This window comes from Oncorhynchus nerka, linkage group LG10, assembly GCF_034236695.1.
Source record: "Oncorhynchus nerka isolate Pitt River linkage group LG10, Oner_Uvic_2.0, whole genome shotgun sequence".
Taxonomy (NCBI): Eukaryota; Metazoa; Chordata; class Actinopteri; order Salmoniformes; family Salmonidae; genus Oncorhynchus; species Oncorhynchus nerka.
This window is the reverse complement of record NC_088405.1, coordinates 59,863,016-59,878,737: the sequence shown is the minus strand read 5'-3', so window position 1 is coordinate 59,878,737 and position 15,722 is coordinate 59,863,016. Positions and strand designations below refer to the sequence as shown.

The following is a 15,722-nucleotide window of genomic DNA, read 5'->3' as shown; positions in this document are numbered from 1 at the left end:
GTCCCAGCTCTCTGCAGGTCATTCACTAGGTTCCCCCTTGTGGTTCTGGGATTTTTTCTCACCGTTCTTCTGATCATTTTGACCCCACGTGGGTGAGATCTTGCGTGGAGCCCCAGATCGAGGGAGATTATCAGTGGTCTTGTATGTCTTCCATTTCCTAATAATTGCTCCCACAGTTGATTTCTTCAAACCAAGCTGCTTACCTATTGTAGATTCAGTCTTCCCAGCCTGGTGCAGGTCTACAATTTTGTTTCTGGTGTCCTTTGACAGCTCTTTGGTCTTGGCCATAGTGGAGTTTGGAGTGTGACTGTTTGAGGTTGTGGACAGGTGTCTTTTATACTGATAAGTTCAAACAGGTGCCATTAATACAGGTAACAAGTGGAGGACAGAGGAGCCTCTTAAAGAAGAAGTTACAGGTCTGTGAGAGCCAGAAATCTTGCTTGTTTGTTGGTGACCAAATACTTATTTTCCACCATAATTTGCAAATAAATTAATTTAAAATCCTACAATGTGATTTTCTGGATTTTTTTTCTAATTTTGTCTGTCATAGTTGAAGTGTACTACCTATGATGAAAATTACAGGCCTCTCTCATCTTTTTAAGTGGGAGAACTTGCACAATTGGTGGCTGACTAAATACTTTTTTGCCCCACTGTATATATACTGTATATACACATATACATTGTTAGATACTACTGCACCGTTGGAGCTAGGAACACAAGCATTTTGCTACTGCCTCAATAACATCTGCTATATACACTGCTCAAAAAATAAAGGGAACACTAAAATAACACATCCTAGATCTGAATGAAATATTCTTATTAAATACTTTTTTCTTTACATAGTTGAATGTGCTGACAACAAAATCACACAAAAACTATCAATGGAAATCAAATTTATCAACCCATGGAGGTCTGGATTTGGAGTCACACTCAAAATTAAAAGTGGAAAACCACACTACAGGCTGATCCAACTTTGATGTAATGTCCTTAAAACAAGTCAAAATGAGGCTCAGTAGTATGTGTGGCCTCCACGTGCCTGTATGACCTCCCTACAACGCCTGGGCATGCTCCTGATGAGGTGGCGGATGGTCTCCTGAGGGATCTCCTCCCAGACCTGGACTAAAGCATCCGCCAACTCCTGGACAGTCTGTGGTGCAACGTAGCGTTGGTGGATGGATCGAGACATGTCCCAGATGTGCTCAATTGGATTAAGGTCTGGGGAACGGGCGGGCCAGTCCATAGCATCAATGCCTTCCTCTTGCAGGAACTGCTGACACACTCCAGCCACATGAGGTCTAGCATTGTCTTGCATTAGGAGGAACCCAAGGCCAACCGCACCAGCATATGGTCTCACAAGGGGTCTGAGGATCTCATCTCGGTACCTAATGGCAGTTAGGCTACCTCTGGCGAGCACATGGAGGGCTGTGCGGCCCCCCAAAGAAATGCCACCCCACACCATGACTGACCCACCGCCAAACCGTCATGCTGGAGGATGTTGCAGGCAGCAGAACGTTCTCCACGGCGTCTCCAGACTGTCACGTCTGTCACATGTGCTCAGTGTGAACCTGCTTTCATCTGTGAAGAGCACAGGGCGCCAGTGGCGAATTTGCCAATCTTGGTGTTCTCTGGCAAATGCCAAATGTCCTGCACGGGGGCTGTAAGCACAACCCCCACCTGTGGACGTCGGGCCCTCATACCACCCTCATGGAGTTTCTGACCGTTTGAGCAGACACATGCACATTTGTGGCCTGCTGGAGGTCATTTTGCAGGGCTCTGGCAGTGCTCTTCCTGCTCCTCCTTGCACAAAGGCGGAGGTAGCGGTCCTGCTGCTGGGTTGTTGCCCTCCTACGGCCTCCTCCACGTCTCCTGATGTACTGGCCTGTCTCCTGGTAGCGCCTCCATGCTCTGGACACTACACTGACAGACACAGCAAACCTTCTTGCCACAGCTCGCATTAATGTGCCATCCTGGATGAGCTGCACTACCTGAGCCACTTGTGTGGGTTGTAGACTCCGTCTCATGCTACCACTAGAGTGAAAGCACCGCCAGCATTCAAAAGTGACCAAAACATCAGCCAGGAAGCATAGGAACTGAGAAGTGGTCTGGTCACCACCTGCAGAACCACTCCTTTATTGGGGGTGTCTTGCTAATTGCCTATAATTTCCACCTGTTGTCTATTCCATTTGCACAACAGCATGTGACATTTATTGTCAATCAGTGTTGCTTCCTAAGTGGATAGTTTGGTTTCACAGAAGTGTGATTGACTTGGAGTTACATTGTGTTGTTTAAGTGTTCCCTTTATTTTTTGGAGCAGTGTATATATATGTATGCAACCAATACAACTTGATTTGATGTACAAAGAGGAAGTCTAGTTGAACATGATTAATTCCTATATGAACTGTATGAATCCTCTTTCAGTAACGTTAACTAACGTTAAGCCAGCGGAGAATCATTTGATGCACACCCATCCGTCTGTACTTACGACTGCTATTATGTCCTGCATTAGCGTTGTAAACCCAGTAATCCTTCAGCATGAACACACCAATCACATTTTGACACAGATAGTGTTGTAATGATATGACTAATCAACTTCTTCAGGTTGCCACAGTAACTCAGGGATTAGAAAGCTTAGGGGGATTTTCAACACCATTTTGTAAATAATTTGAACCTACTGAATTGCAGTAAAGTCACGTAAGACAGCAGTTGACTTACTTATGTTTTGAAAATACAACAAGAAAGAAACAAGAGACAAAATGAGTGTGTTCACCTCCCCACCAAGAGTCTGAGTCTAGAGAATGGTCTCCTGCTGGGCAGTGAAATACAGAGTGCAGGTTAGTGGCTGGCTGATGTAGGGGCTGTTCTAAACACAAGGACAGGGGAGGATGAAGACATACAGTACTCTAGCTGTGGTATACTAATACAATTGCTCAGAGAATGAAATTTAGTTTAATAAGTAATGAAAAAAATTGGGGTCAAAATTAGTGGTACCCCTATTTTTAGTACTCCAGCACCCTACCCTCAGTGTACTGAGACACTGAGCCTTTTTCTAAAATATTTGATGATATTAGAGAACACTGGGGGGTATCTTGGACCATTCCTCCATACAGAATCTTTTCAGATTCTTGATACCCTTTGTCTGCGCTTATGGACTACCCTCTTCAATTCAAACCAAAGGTTTTCAATGGAGTTAAAGTCTGGAGACTGAGATGAAAAATTTTGATTTTGTGGTCAATTAATCTATGTGGATTACTGATGTGTGCTTGGGGTTATTGTCTTACTGGAAGATCCACTTGCGGCCAGGTGTCAGCCTCCTGGCAGCGGCAAACAGGTTTTTGGCTAAAATGTCCTGGTACTTGTTAAAGTTCATGATGCTGTGACAAGTGGAAGCAAAACATCAAAACATCAAAGATGAACCACCACATTTTACCATTGGTATGATCTACTCTCTGCATATGCTTCCGTTTTAGGCTTTAAAAAAGTGCACATATATATAACACACACACACACACAGGACTATACACACCTCCCACAGACACACACACACACACACACACACACATACATAGGACTATACACACCTCCCACACACACACACACACAGGACTATATACACCTCCCACAAACACACACACACACACACACACATAGGACTATACACACCTCCCCCACACACACACACACAGGACTATATACACCTCCCACAAACACACACATAGGACTATACACACCTCCCACAAACACACACACACACAGGACTATACACACCTCCCACAGACACATACACACACACACACACACACACATACATAGGACAATACACACCACACACACACACACACACAGGACTATACACACCTCCCACACACACACACACACATAGGACTATAAACACCTCCCACACACACACCCACACACACACACACACATACATAGGACTATACACACCTCCCCCCACACACACACAGGGACTATATACACCTCCCACAAACACACACACACACAGGACTATACACACCTCCCACAGACACATACACACACACACACACACACACATACATAGGACAATACACACCACACACACACACACAGGACTATACACACCTCCCACACACACACACACACATAGGACTATAAACACCTCCCACACACACACACATAGGACTATACACACCTCCCACACACACACACACATACATAGGACTATACACACACACACACACATACCCTGGGAGCCCTTACATTTCCAGAGCAGGCAGCCTGTGGTAATAAAGGGCCGATGCTCCCTGCATCCCTGGTAGGGCTGATCCAAGGCTGGCTGGCCAGCTGGAAGACAGCAATGATGGGCCCGGCAGGAGGCGTATCCAAAACAATTTGAGGTTCACATTCCAGTAATAAAGGAGGGAAGACAGCCATCCTTCCGGTTCACTCCCCATCAGAAATAATTACCCGGGATAGAATTTGGGAGCCCCATGTAGGGTTCAATGTTAGCCAAACTGAAGCTCTGCGTGTGTCTAACAGAGCTCCCAGTGCCACTCCCACTGTGACTGTCAATGTGGCCCTGATCTAAAGGTAGGTAGGGCTGAGAGAGGTGAGGAGAGGAGGAGGCTCAGGGTCCACAGTTTTAACCCAGAACACAGCAGGTGTGTTTACCCTTTAGACCTGCAGGATCATTCTCTCTCTCTCTCTACACACAAACACACTGTGGATTCCCTTAAACTAGACCTAACTTCACACAAAGCACATAACTCAAAACACGGATTAAAACTGATGGGCTGGTACAGGCTCTAAAGGGGGAGTGGTGGGGCCACTAAATCATCTCAACTCCTCCTCCTCATCCCCCTTCTTCCTTCTCTTGTACCTTCAGAGCTTTTGTCCTCATGGTTCCAGTGTTAGTCTGTCTAGTGAATCTGAAGCACTGGTATTGAAGGCCAGATAGAAGACCTGCTCTTTATGTGGAAGCTTCATTCCACTCGAAGATGCCATGGTTCAAAAATGCATTCTAATTAGTTCCGCTAACATTCAGGACACCAATACAGTAGAGTGCATCCATATTTCACATACCTCCTTCCTTTGTCTTATCTGGCAAGTTGCAACATCCTGCCGCTGTAGCCCTGGAATGCGAGGAATCTGCAGGTGTCTTCAAACACTCTCTCATGGCCCAGTGATTCTATTAGCAACACAGTCTGTCAGGGCTGGAGTCGAATGGTCCCGTCCGCCTTTACATTAATATGAAACACTCTCAGTCTTTGAGTCCTGTCCTACCTTGTCAGTTATCTCTTTATGGTGTGCTCAGTTTAGAATTTCAATGAGAGCATGACAATTCTGAACATTCACTTTCTCTTCGTGTCCTCCCTTTAAAATTCCTTTCAGCACTGGGAAATGTTAAAAGGGCCGTTTTGTTTCCCTGGCTGACCTGAAGTGCTCTTAAAGTTCAGGAAAGAGAACATTTGATATTGCCCTTTGATGAAACCCTGGCCCAACGCTGGCTTGACTCTGCCGAATCACTGGCCCAGAGGCATGCACACACCTTCAACCAAACATACGCGACCATGTTACAGATGTGCCACAGTAGCTATGTCCAGTTATTTCTATACAGCTGTCTTTGAAAATATTTCAGATGGATTTTGTACTGTATAGTTTTCTCCCTTTAAATTGCTTTCGTTATCAAAAAAGCTTTTTTCCATTACCCTTTAGTCGACTCCAATACACCTATACACCTATAGACCTAGGTGTAAAACTAAATGAGGACTGGATCCCTCCCGGGGACACTAAATACCTTTGGTAAATCTAAAGTATGTTGTTGACATATCCACTCTAAAACTCCGGCTTCTTCCCCCTGACACAGCTCAGCATTCAACACCATCGTGCCCTCCAAGCTCATCACTAAGCTAAGGAGCCTGGGACTGAACACCTCCCTCTGCAACTGGATCCTGGACTTCCTGAAGGTCCATCACCAGGTGGTGAGGGTAGGTAACAACACATCCAAAATGGAGACCCTCAACACGGGGGCCCCTCACGGGTGCGTGCTCAGTCCCCTCCGGGACTCCCTGTTCACCCACGACCGAGTGGCAGCGCACAACTCCAACACCATCATTAAGTTTGCAGACGACACGACAGTGGTAGGCCTGATCACTGATGATGATGAGACAGCTTATAGGGAGGAGGTCAGAGACCTGGCAATGTGGTGCCAGGACAACATCCTCTCCCTCAACTTCAGCAAGACCAAGGAGCTGATCATGGACTACAGGAAACTGAGGACCGAGCACGCTCCCATCCACATCGACAGGGCTGTAATGGAGCGGGTCGAGAGCTTCAAGTTCCTTGGTGTCCACACCATTAAGGATCTATATTGGTCCAAACACACCAACACAGTTATGAAGAGGGCAAGGCAACGCCTCTTCCCCCTCAAGAGGCTGTAAAGACGTGGCATGGGCCCTCCGATTCTCAAAACATTCTACAGCTGCATCTTGACTGGCTGCATCACCGCATGGTATGGCAACTGCTCGGCATCCAACTGCAAGACGCTACAGAGGGTAGTGCGTATGGCCCAGTACATCACCAGAACCTCTATACCAGACGGTGTCAGAGGAAGGCCCAAAAAATTGTTAAAGACTCCAGCCACCCAAGTCATAGACCGTTCTCTCTGCTACCGCACGGCAAGCGGTACCGGAGCCCCAAGTCTAGGACCAAAAGGCTCCTGAGCAGGTTCTACCCCCAAGCCATAAGACTCCTGAACAACTACTCAAATGGCTGACCATTTACACTGACCCGCTTTATTATGTATTCATTTATCTTCATTATTTTGCACTGACTCTCTTGCACTGGGTCTATGCACACACACACACACACACACACACACACACACACACACACACACACACACACAAACACACACACACACACACACACACACATGCTCACACACACACACACACGCTCACACACACACATGCATATTGACGCCACACACACTCACACATAGACACACTTTCACACACTTTACATATGTTGCCGCTACTCTATTATATATCCTGATTGTCTAGTCACTTTTATCCCTACCCACATAAACAGTGCATTCGGAAAGTATTCAGACCCTTTGACTTTGTCAACATTTTGTTGTTACTGCCTTATTCTAACATGAATTAAATCGTTTTTTTACTCCGTCATCAATCTATACACAATACCACATAATGACAAAGCAAAAACAGGTTTATAGAGATGTTTACAATTTTTTTTTACGGAAATATAACATTTACATAAGCATTCAGACCCAAAGCACCTTTGGCAGCAATTACAGCTACAAGCTTGGCAAACCTGTACTTGGGGAGTTTTCCCATTCAAATTCTGTCCGGTTGGATGAGGAGCGTTGCTACACAGCTATTTTCAGATCTCTCCAGAGATGTTCGATCGGGTTCAAGTCCAGGCTCTGGCTGGGCCTCTCAAGGACATTCAGAGACTTGTCCCAAAGCCACTCCTGCGTTGTCTTGGCTGTATGCTTACGGTCGTTGTCTTGTTGGAAGGTGAACCTTTGCCCCAGCCTGAGGTCTTAAGCGCTCTGGAGCAAGTTTTAATCAATGATCTCTCTATACTTTGCTCTGTTTATCTTTCCCTCGATCCTGACTAGTCTCCCAGTCCCTGCTGCTGAAAAACATCCCCACAGCATGATGCTGCCACCACCATGCTTCACTGTAGGGATGGTGCCAGGTTTCCTCCAGACGTGACACTTGGCATTCAGGCCAAAGAGTTCAATCTTGGTTTCATCAGACCAGAGAATCTTATTTCTCATGGTCTGAGTCTTTTAGGTGCCTTTTGGCAAACTCCAAGCGGGCTGTCGTGCCTTTTACTGAGGAATGGCTTCCATCTGGCCGCTCTACCATAAAGGCCTGATTGGTGGAGTGCTGCAGAGATGGTTGTCCTTCTTCTGTCAGAGTGACCATCGGGTCCTTGGTCACCTCCCTGACCAAGACCATTCTCCCGTCTCGTTATAGTTGTGTTATTATTTCCTTTTTATTTAGCAAATATTTTCTGTACTTTTTGAACTCTGCACTGTGGAGAATGGGATCGTAAGTAAGCATTTCACAGTAAAGTCTACAGCTGTTGTATTCAGCGCATGTGGCCAATAGAATTTGATTTGAGCTGCTGAGGGACAGCTATGGTATCTGCTTCACACACACACACACACACACACACACACACACACACACACACACACACACACACACACACACCTCTCTAGTGTAAGGGCAGTCACTGCTTCAGATGTGTAATACCACAGAGGCTTCCTTAGGCCTTTGCATTTAACCACGGTAGCGACAGACAGACAGACAGACAGACAGACAGACAGACAGACAGACAGACAGACAGACAGACAGACAGACAGACAGACAGACAGACAGACAGACAGACAGACAGACAGACAGACAGACAGACAGACAGACAGACAGACAGTACCTTTCCATGCAAGGAGAGGAGAGGAAAAAAAACAACAAGGACATTTACCCAGTGCTTTTACCAGGGCTGAGCGTGGGAGGTAGTCATCCCAGGAGGCAGCTTGTAGTTGTGTACTTGGATTAGTGGCAGAGAGAGAGAGAGAGAGAGAGAGAGAGAGAGAGAGAGAGAGAGAGAGAGAGAGAGAGAGAGAGACTTCTCTGTACAGGTAGACCAATGGGACTGTGCTTAGTCAGTGTGCCCTGTGTACAGTCAGGAGTTTTCCTCAAGTTGCCGCACCTTAAACCTGCCATCAGCAGCCTTGGAATATGAAGGAAGCTTTTTCATAACACCACCTTGCTGTTAGAGGATAGGAGGGCCAAATATGCAGGATGCTGAAAAAAATACCACAGACATGAAGGTACAATGGTTCTCAAGACCCAGGTTGACTGTAAGGCAGGCAGTTACACCGCAATGTGTTCCATGAGAAACCCCCAGTTTTCATTTCCTACTTTATGGCTGGTTGTTCAGTGTGTAAATGGCCTAACTCAGTCATTTCCTAAAGCACTCCAGCACTGGAATGGAATGTTGCCTTTGACAACCCGCTGTTAGGGAAAACCGTCTCATGCTAGATTTTTTTTCCATTTTTCAGCACAGCCCCACACTTAATAGTAGTGGTACATTTGGGAGAGAGGTGGTTTCACATCTCTTCAGAAGCCTGTCAGATGTGAGGTGAAATATGACACCGTCATTTTGTTTCTCATTTGTCTCTGCCTTCGCGTTGCTTGCCGCGGCAATGCGGGGCCTGTCACTCAGAGGCCAGCGCCTGCCTTTGTGGCTCTCGACACCACTCTCCAAATACCACCTGTCACGGCAGCCCCCTCTTTAAACACACACACACACGCTCCATCGAGGGAGAAAAACACACACACTACCGCTGCGGCCAAAAGAGCCCTTTTCGGGGGATGTATTAATTTCCGAGCGTGATCTTGGCAAGTGCCTCCCTCGTTTAAAGATCAAGTGGCCCCAGAGTGGAAAGTTATTAGCGCCCCTGGGCTTATGCTTACAGGTTAATGCACTGCATTCATGGCTGTGAAATTCCATATATCTGAGGAAATAGGCTTTTTTCAGGGCTAATCGCTTCCTGGGCCTGTTTCTATCGGTGTGTTTTCCCACCTGGGCTACAGCTCCACACAGAGCACAGCAGAGAGCAGGTTGTGGTTTGCCTGGTTGTTTAGGAGCTCTGATAGTCACAGGGAGGAGGATGCTGAGTGGCAGATGAGTTCTGACAGCTCCTTTGACGAATTGTTCAACCCACCAGCCGTTTGAACGGCTGCTGTAGCCTCCCTCCCGCCTCACACGTCCATTTCCTCCTTCCTGACACAATACCACAGGGAAGATTGCTGCTGCTGCTGCTTTCTGCCTTGACCAGATTTACCCCAGTGAGCAGGTGCTGGGAATCCCATCCAATCACAGTCAATCTTCTTTAAACAGATCGTTCTTTAAGCAGCACTACTGGGGCCTCTACGTTCCATCAGCCATTGACATAATGAGTCACTGTAACGCAATCAAGGCAATCCTGGCTTATCCAGGGGGAGCCATTTCAGGGAGGGACGCCGGTAGACAGTCTGCACAGACGCACCTCCACCGCGTGTCAATCCCCCATGATGCGCTGTCCTAAAAGCAGGACACACCACAGAGCTCCATCAGAAACTAGATAGGTAGGTAGCTAGGGCCTACAGATAGTGAGGTATTTTAGGCTCGTGAACACTACTTTCAAAACCACAGGCTGAAATGATACAGAACCTTTATCAGGCATCTCTAACACCTCTGTTGTATCACTGATCTCATCATCACAGGAAACATACTTTTCCCTCTTTCTGTTTGTCCCTGCAACAGTAGCAGGTTTAGGGCCAGTTCATTTCCATTGCTCTGCTCTGTCTCAGGTCCTAACTACAAGTGACTGCAGGGAGAGTGAAGAGCCGGCGTCAAGCCTTGCATGCTGCAGATGAGAGCTCCTATGGACCTGATGCTGGCTTATCAAGCCAGCTCTGACCAGCAATAACACTGGAGCTGTGTCCTTCTGGCCTACTACTATAGAGACCACAGCCTGGATGGAGAAATCCAACACAGTGCTAAATGGAGAGTTTAGGCCACATACTGTCGGCAAATGTTCAACTAGACTCGTAGAGGTGAGAGGAGATACAGAGGGATATGGAAATGTCATGCAAATGTCCACCTGCTTGTGTGTGACTGGAGAGAAATGAGCTACTGTGATATCTCTGAAGCGATGCAGGTACGATGTGTCACAGAGGATGTCTCCTGCATATCAAAGGCTTGAAAAGAAAACTGGTTCAGAACTTAATAAAGGCAAATACAGGATTTGAAGTGTTTTTCATGTTGTAATACTTCAATATCACAACCATCAAAAGGCTAAGCTTGGAGGATTTCATATTTCACTTCAATGCAAAAATGTCTGCATGAGCAAAAAAACATTTAAAAAAGGAAACTCCAGTCTGTTGATGTTTTAATCTGATGCATTTTAGCAAACAAACAATAACTCATCAAATCCCAAACAAAGATTTCCTCCACTGCGTCCCATATTTACTGGTTGGGAAGCGGGGATCTAAACGGTGTTGTTTGCGTTCACTGGGGCAGGAAGCTTGGCAATGCACTAATGGACATCAGCACTGTTTTTATTTGGTACGCCTGAAAAACTCAAATGATGTTATTAAATGTAAGCGCTTGGGCAAGTATGCTAAATGAACTAACATGGAGTCCTGGATGCAGCCGTTACGGACAGTCACACATTGTGGTTTTCTGCCATTTACAAAATCTCAATGCACAACGAAATGTCAGCCATGATATTAGATTACCGGAGCACCAGAACAAATTTCCTGTCACTAACTAAGGCATCCTTTTTTCATTATTTTATATTTCATTTTTTTCTCTCATCTGCTTCCTGTCAGGGGAAGTCAGTGTGTGAGAAGGAGACCTAGTGCTGAACTGAGGGATAGTGAGATGACACAAACCACAGGCTTTCATACTTTTGTGTCTTCCTGTTCACCTACAGCATTGTACCCTCTCTCCCCTCAGTGTGTGAGTGTAGTCCCTGTCCTACGGGAGCAGTACGACAGGATGTGTAGACAGATATTTAGCTAATCTTAGAGAAATGGAAAATGTTTCTGACAGAGATCTCAGGTTCAAATGCCCCCAGGACCCTCCCTCAGTCTGACCCTATGACCCCACCTAACCCTCCTGCAGACCAATCAGCTCAGTGGCCGTGAACATGTTAAGGGGGATCCTCCTCCTGGTACTACAGTAGCTGGCTCCCACCCAGTAGGACATGGGAACCGGGGCAGAGGAGGACATTAAGGCCTGATTGTGGCAGCCCACTGGCTTGGAAACAACTGCAGGCTGGGGCTGATGAAACCAAGCACTGGACCCCCAGTCAAACCACAGCACAGAACACAGTGAAGGCCAGGGGGAACAAAGCGGCAAGCAGTTGTTTCAGCTTAGCCAAATAAGGACGGCTTGGAGTGAGACACACTCCAAGCCGATTACAGTAAACCAATGACTAAGCATAAGCCATCTCAGATAAATAGGCCCTTCACTGTGGTTAGGCCTTTCACTGTGGTTTGGCTCTTCACTGTGGTTAGGCCTTTCACTGTGGTTTGGCTCTTCACTGTGGTTAGGCCTTTCACTGTGGTTTGGCTCTTCACTGTGGTTAGGCCTTTCACTATGGTTATGGCTCTTCACTGTGGTTAGGCCTTTCACTGTTATTGGGGCCTTCACTGTGGTTAGGCCTTTCACTGTTATTGGGGCCTTCACTGTGGTTAGGCCTTTCACTGTTATTGGGGCCTTCACTGTGGTTAGGCCTTTCACTGTTATTGGGGCCTTCACTGTGGTTAGGCTCTTCACTGTGGTTAGGCCCTTCACTGTGGTTAGGCCCTTCCTGTGGTTAGGCCCTTCCTGTGGTTAGGCCCTTCACTGTGGTTAGACCCTTCACTGTGGTTAGGCCCTCTTTTCTGGCCTGGTCTCTAGTTCTATTGTTATGTCAGGCTGTAATTAATTATGAGGGTGACCACTGGCCCCCTTATTTAATCAAAGGTCTGCTACCAGTTGTTTGCTTCTTGATGGTAAGTGTTTTTAACAGCTGCATGCAATGTAAGAATGATTACAAATCTGCTGATGCAGAGCTCTCACATAATGGTATTATACCAGGAGATGTGTTTATTTTGAACACAATCACCCCTAGACTTTTCTACGGGATACAGACATACCTGTTACTGGGCCCTTATGTGAACCTAATGCATCAGTCCTACATGAAGCCAGTACAGTAAGTTTTACCCTCAACACACAGACAGTAGAAATGGGCTGCCTCAGAGGAACTGAGAGGAGAGATCTTGTCACTGTCAGTCACACGGGGGTATTGGGATGCATGAGAATCAGTCTTTACACACTGATACTGTACTTCAGGCCCATTCATCTGGCTGTCAGCGGCACATTACTCGGACGTATTCAGTGTACTCTGGGTAACACAGTAACACTATGTAGAGCAGGCAGACCTCTCCGAAGTTGTACTGGGGGTTTGGATATGTGCACTTTTACTAATGATGACAGGTGGGACAGTGGGAGAGAGTGATGTATATGAGAGCTGTCAGTTCCCTTCCTCTTCCTGTATCCTACCCTGTCAGAGGCTGAGGGAAGACAGGAGAGGAGAGGAGAGGAGAGGAGAGGAGAGGAGAGGAGAGGAGAGGAGAGGAGAGGAGAGGAGAAAGGAGAAAGAACAGAGAGATATCTTGCAGTAACCCCGGTGTGATCACACCACCTGTTTCGAACACCTTATCCCCACAACAACCGCCACCTCTGCTGCCTGCCTGCCCACATCCTGCTAATTGGCCTATGTCGCCTAGACCTGAACACACACACACATACACAGATACACAAACGCACGCACCTTGCCCAGTCCACACAAACACAGAGCCGCACCCAAAGACAATTCCCAGGTCGCTAGCCTAGTGTGTTCACCTGAGCCCTGCGCTGCATTGGTACAGAGGAGAATATCTCTCTCTTTCCCCTTTTCTCTCTCCTCACTAAAGCATTCTAGACATGTACATCCCAGACATCTGAATGATGAGCCCTGCTGCCACTGCTGTGGCCACATCCCCCCTCCTTCCCTCCTTCTCCATCCTTCTGTGGAGGAGAAACTAAATGAATTGGTTTTCTTTCTCCGGGCGACTCCTAAGAGCGCAGCATGTGTGGTGATAATGGCGGGTTGCATTGGACAGCCAGGTTATTTAATAAATGGTTGGATGCGTGTCACAGAGGGGATGCAGCGGAATAGACACAGACACCATCAGCCAGCCAGGCAGGCAGAAGAGACAAGCCACTTCCTGCCCACCTCCCCTTCTAATAACACCTAGGCTAACAACTGTGATTTCCTCCCTGTCTGTGACACACACACACACACACACACATACATGCACACGCACACACACACAATCAGACTGATTTGTTTGTCTCCTCACAAGTGTTTGAGGATTCCTTAATGAGGTAAAAAAAAAAAAAAAAACTTTGTATAATCAAGTCAATCATGTCATTCAATCAAGTCGACATTTGTGTTGAGCCCTTTTCAGTCTCGATGATTACAACCATGCCCGCTCTGAATATTTTCTTGCTGTTCCACGCTGCTGGGCTCAGCTATGGCTTCACTGCTACTTCCTCCCCTTGTGAGTCATCTTCTTTTGGAATAACATCCCAGCTAGTGCCCTGGCCTGTGCTCTGCTCCCATACCCAGGAGCTAAATTACCACTGACCATAATTACCATGGAACTACATATCACTAGGGAGTTATGCGGCCGTGTTAAAGGATTTACATACCCATGACTGACTTAACTGGCCATTCAGAAATACAGAGATTATATCAAACACAGAGATGTGATGTGCAGTACATACTCAAAGGACAATTATTGAGGTCAAGTGCTGAGCTGATATTGTAGAGGAAGCATCCTCAGTTTCACACAAGGTGACCTTGAGCTGAAATCTAGTATCAAATCAAATCAAATTGTATTGGTCATATACACAAATGTAACAGATGTTATTGCGGGTGTAGCGAAATGCTTGTGTTCCTAGCTCCAACAGTGCCGTATTATCTAACAATACATATGAATATGTGTCTGAGTACAGTGGGTGTGTGAAGGCACTATGGATGTAATTCTGCAAATCTCTTGCAGTATGTTTGGCTGCGTATTTGCATGTCCACATCCCCTTCACTCAGAATGGACTGGGAGGTTAGTCACAGACCACAGCCTGGAAACAGCAGCCGAGGACAGTGACAGGGTATGAACACCCTCCAACCCACACGGACATGGTTTGCCTACTGCCAGACCATATGAGGGAGGAACCCACAATGATTCTCCTTACCTTCCCAAACTGTTCAAAATACTGCTTCACATCTTCCACTACCGTGTTGGCTGACAATCCTCCCACAAATATTTTCTTTGTTCTTGTGACCATCTGGAGAGAGAAAGGGAAGAGAGAAAAGAGATGGGTGATCAGGCTTAAAACGCATCATAACACCTTTCAATGTGAGTCCAAACATGAGATCAGCTCTAGACTGGCCCCTCTATAAGGGACGGAAGAGCAAGGGAGATAAAGCGAGAGAGAAGAGAAAGGAGGGGCCTCTCTATTGTCATGGTGAGACTTCCTTTTGTGGAAAGCATTGTGTACACTCTTAGGAAAAAGGGTTCCACAAGGGGTCTTCGGCTGTCCCCATAGAAGAACCCTTTTGGGTTCCATGTAGAATTCTATGTGGAAATGGTTTTACATGGAACCCAAAAGGGTTTTTACCTGGAACCAAAAAGGGGTCTGTAATAGGACACACAAAGAACCCTTATGGGTTCTAGATAGCAGGTTTTTTTTGTCCAAAAGTGTATGAGAGGGACCCTTTTCCCTTGCCTGCTATGAGAGAAAATATAATACTTATTTGGCATGGTCTTTCAGATGTAATGTTGATGCAAACTCTAAAAGCAGCCCCTAAAGGCACTCTCTAACCTCAAAAACAGGCAACAACTCCTAACAGTGCTGCAGCCTGTGGTGAGAATCTGTCAAAGAGGAATGTTTTATTACACATCTAACAATGTCATTTCAGATTGCACTTTACTTTAACAAACACTGCTATCTCTAATCAAAACATATTTCATTTCAACAGGGCAAAACAGAGTGTGGCACAATTAAAGCCTCCATTTCACCGTTTTAAACGCCACAGACATGTTTGTTTTTGCTCCACAAAA

The 15,722-nt window shown here is 46.4% G+C and overlaps 1 protein-coding gene across 15 annotated transcripts in view; it reads right to left on the bottom strand.

The window, feature by feature from the left end:
• LOC115135728 (RNA-binding protein Musashi homolog 2-like) overlaps window positions 1-15,722 on the bottom strand; it is a 342,501-nt gene that overhangs the window by 217,434 nt on the left and 109,345 nt on the right. For all 15 annotated transcript variants that reach the window (XM_029670752.2, XM_029670753.2, XM_029670751.2 and 12 more), the window contains exon 6: window positions 14,854-14,946. In XM_029670752.2, coding sequence (XP_029526612.1) covers window positions 14,854-14,946 — 93 coding nt within the window. The remainder of the gene's footprint in view (window positions 1-14,853; window positions 14,947-15,722) is intronic.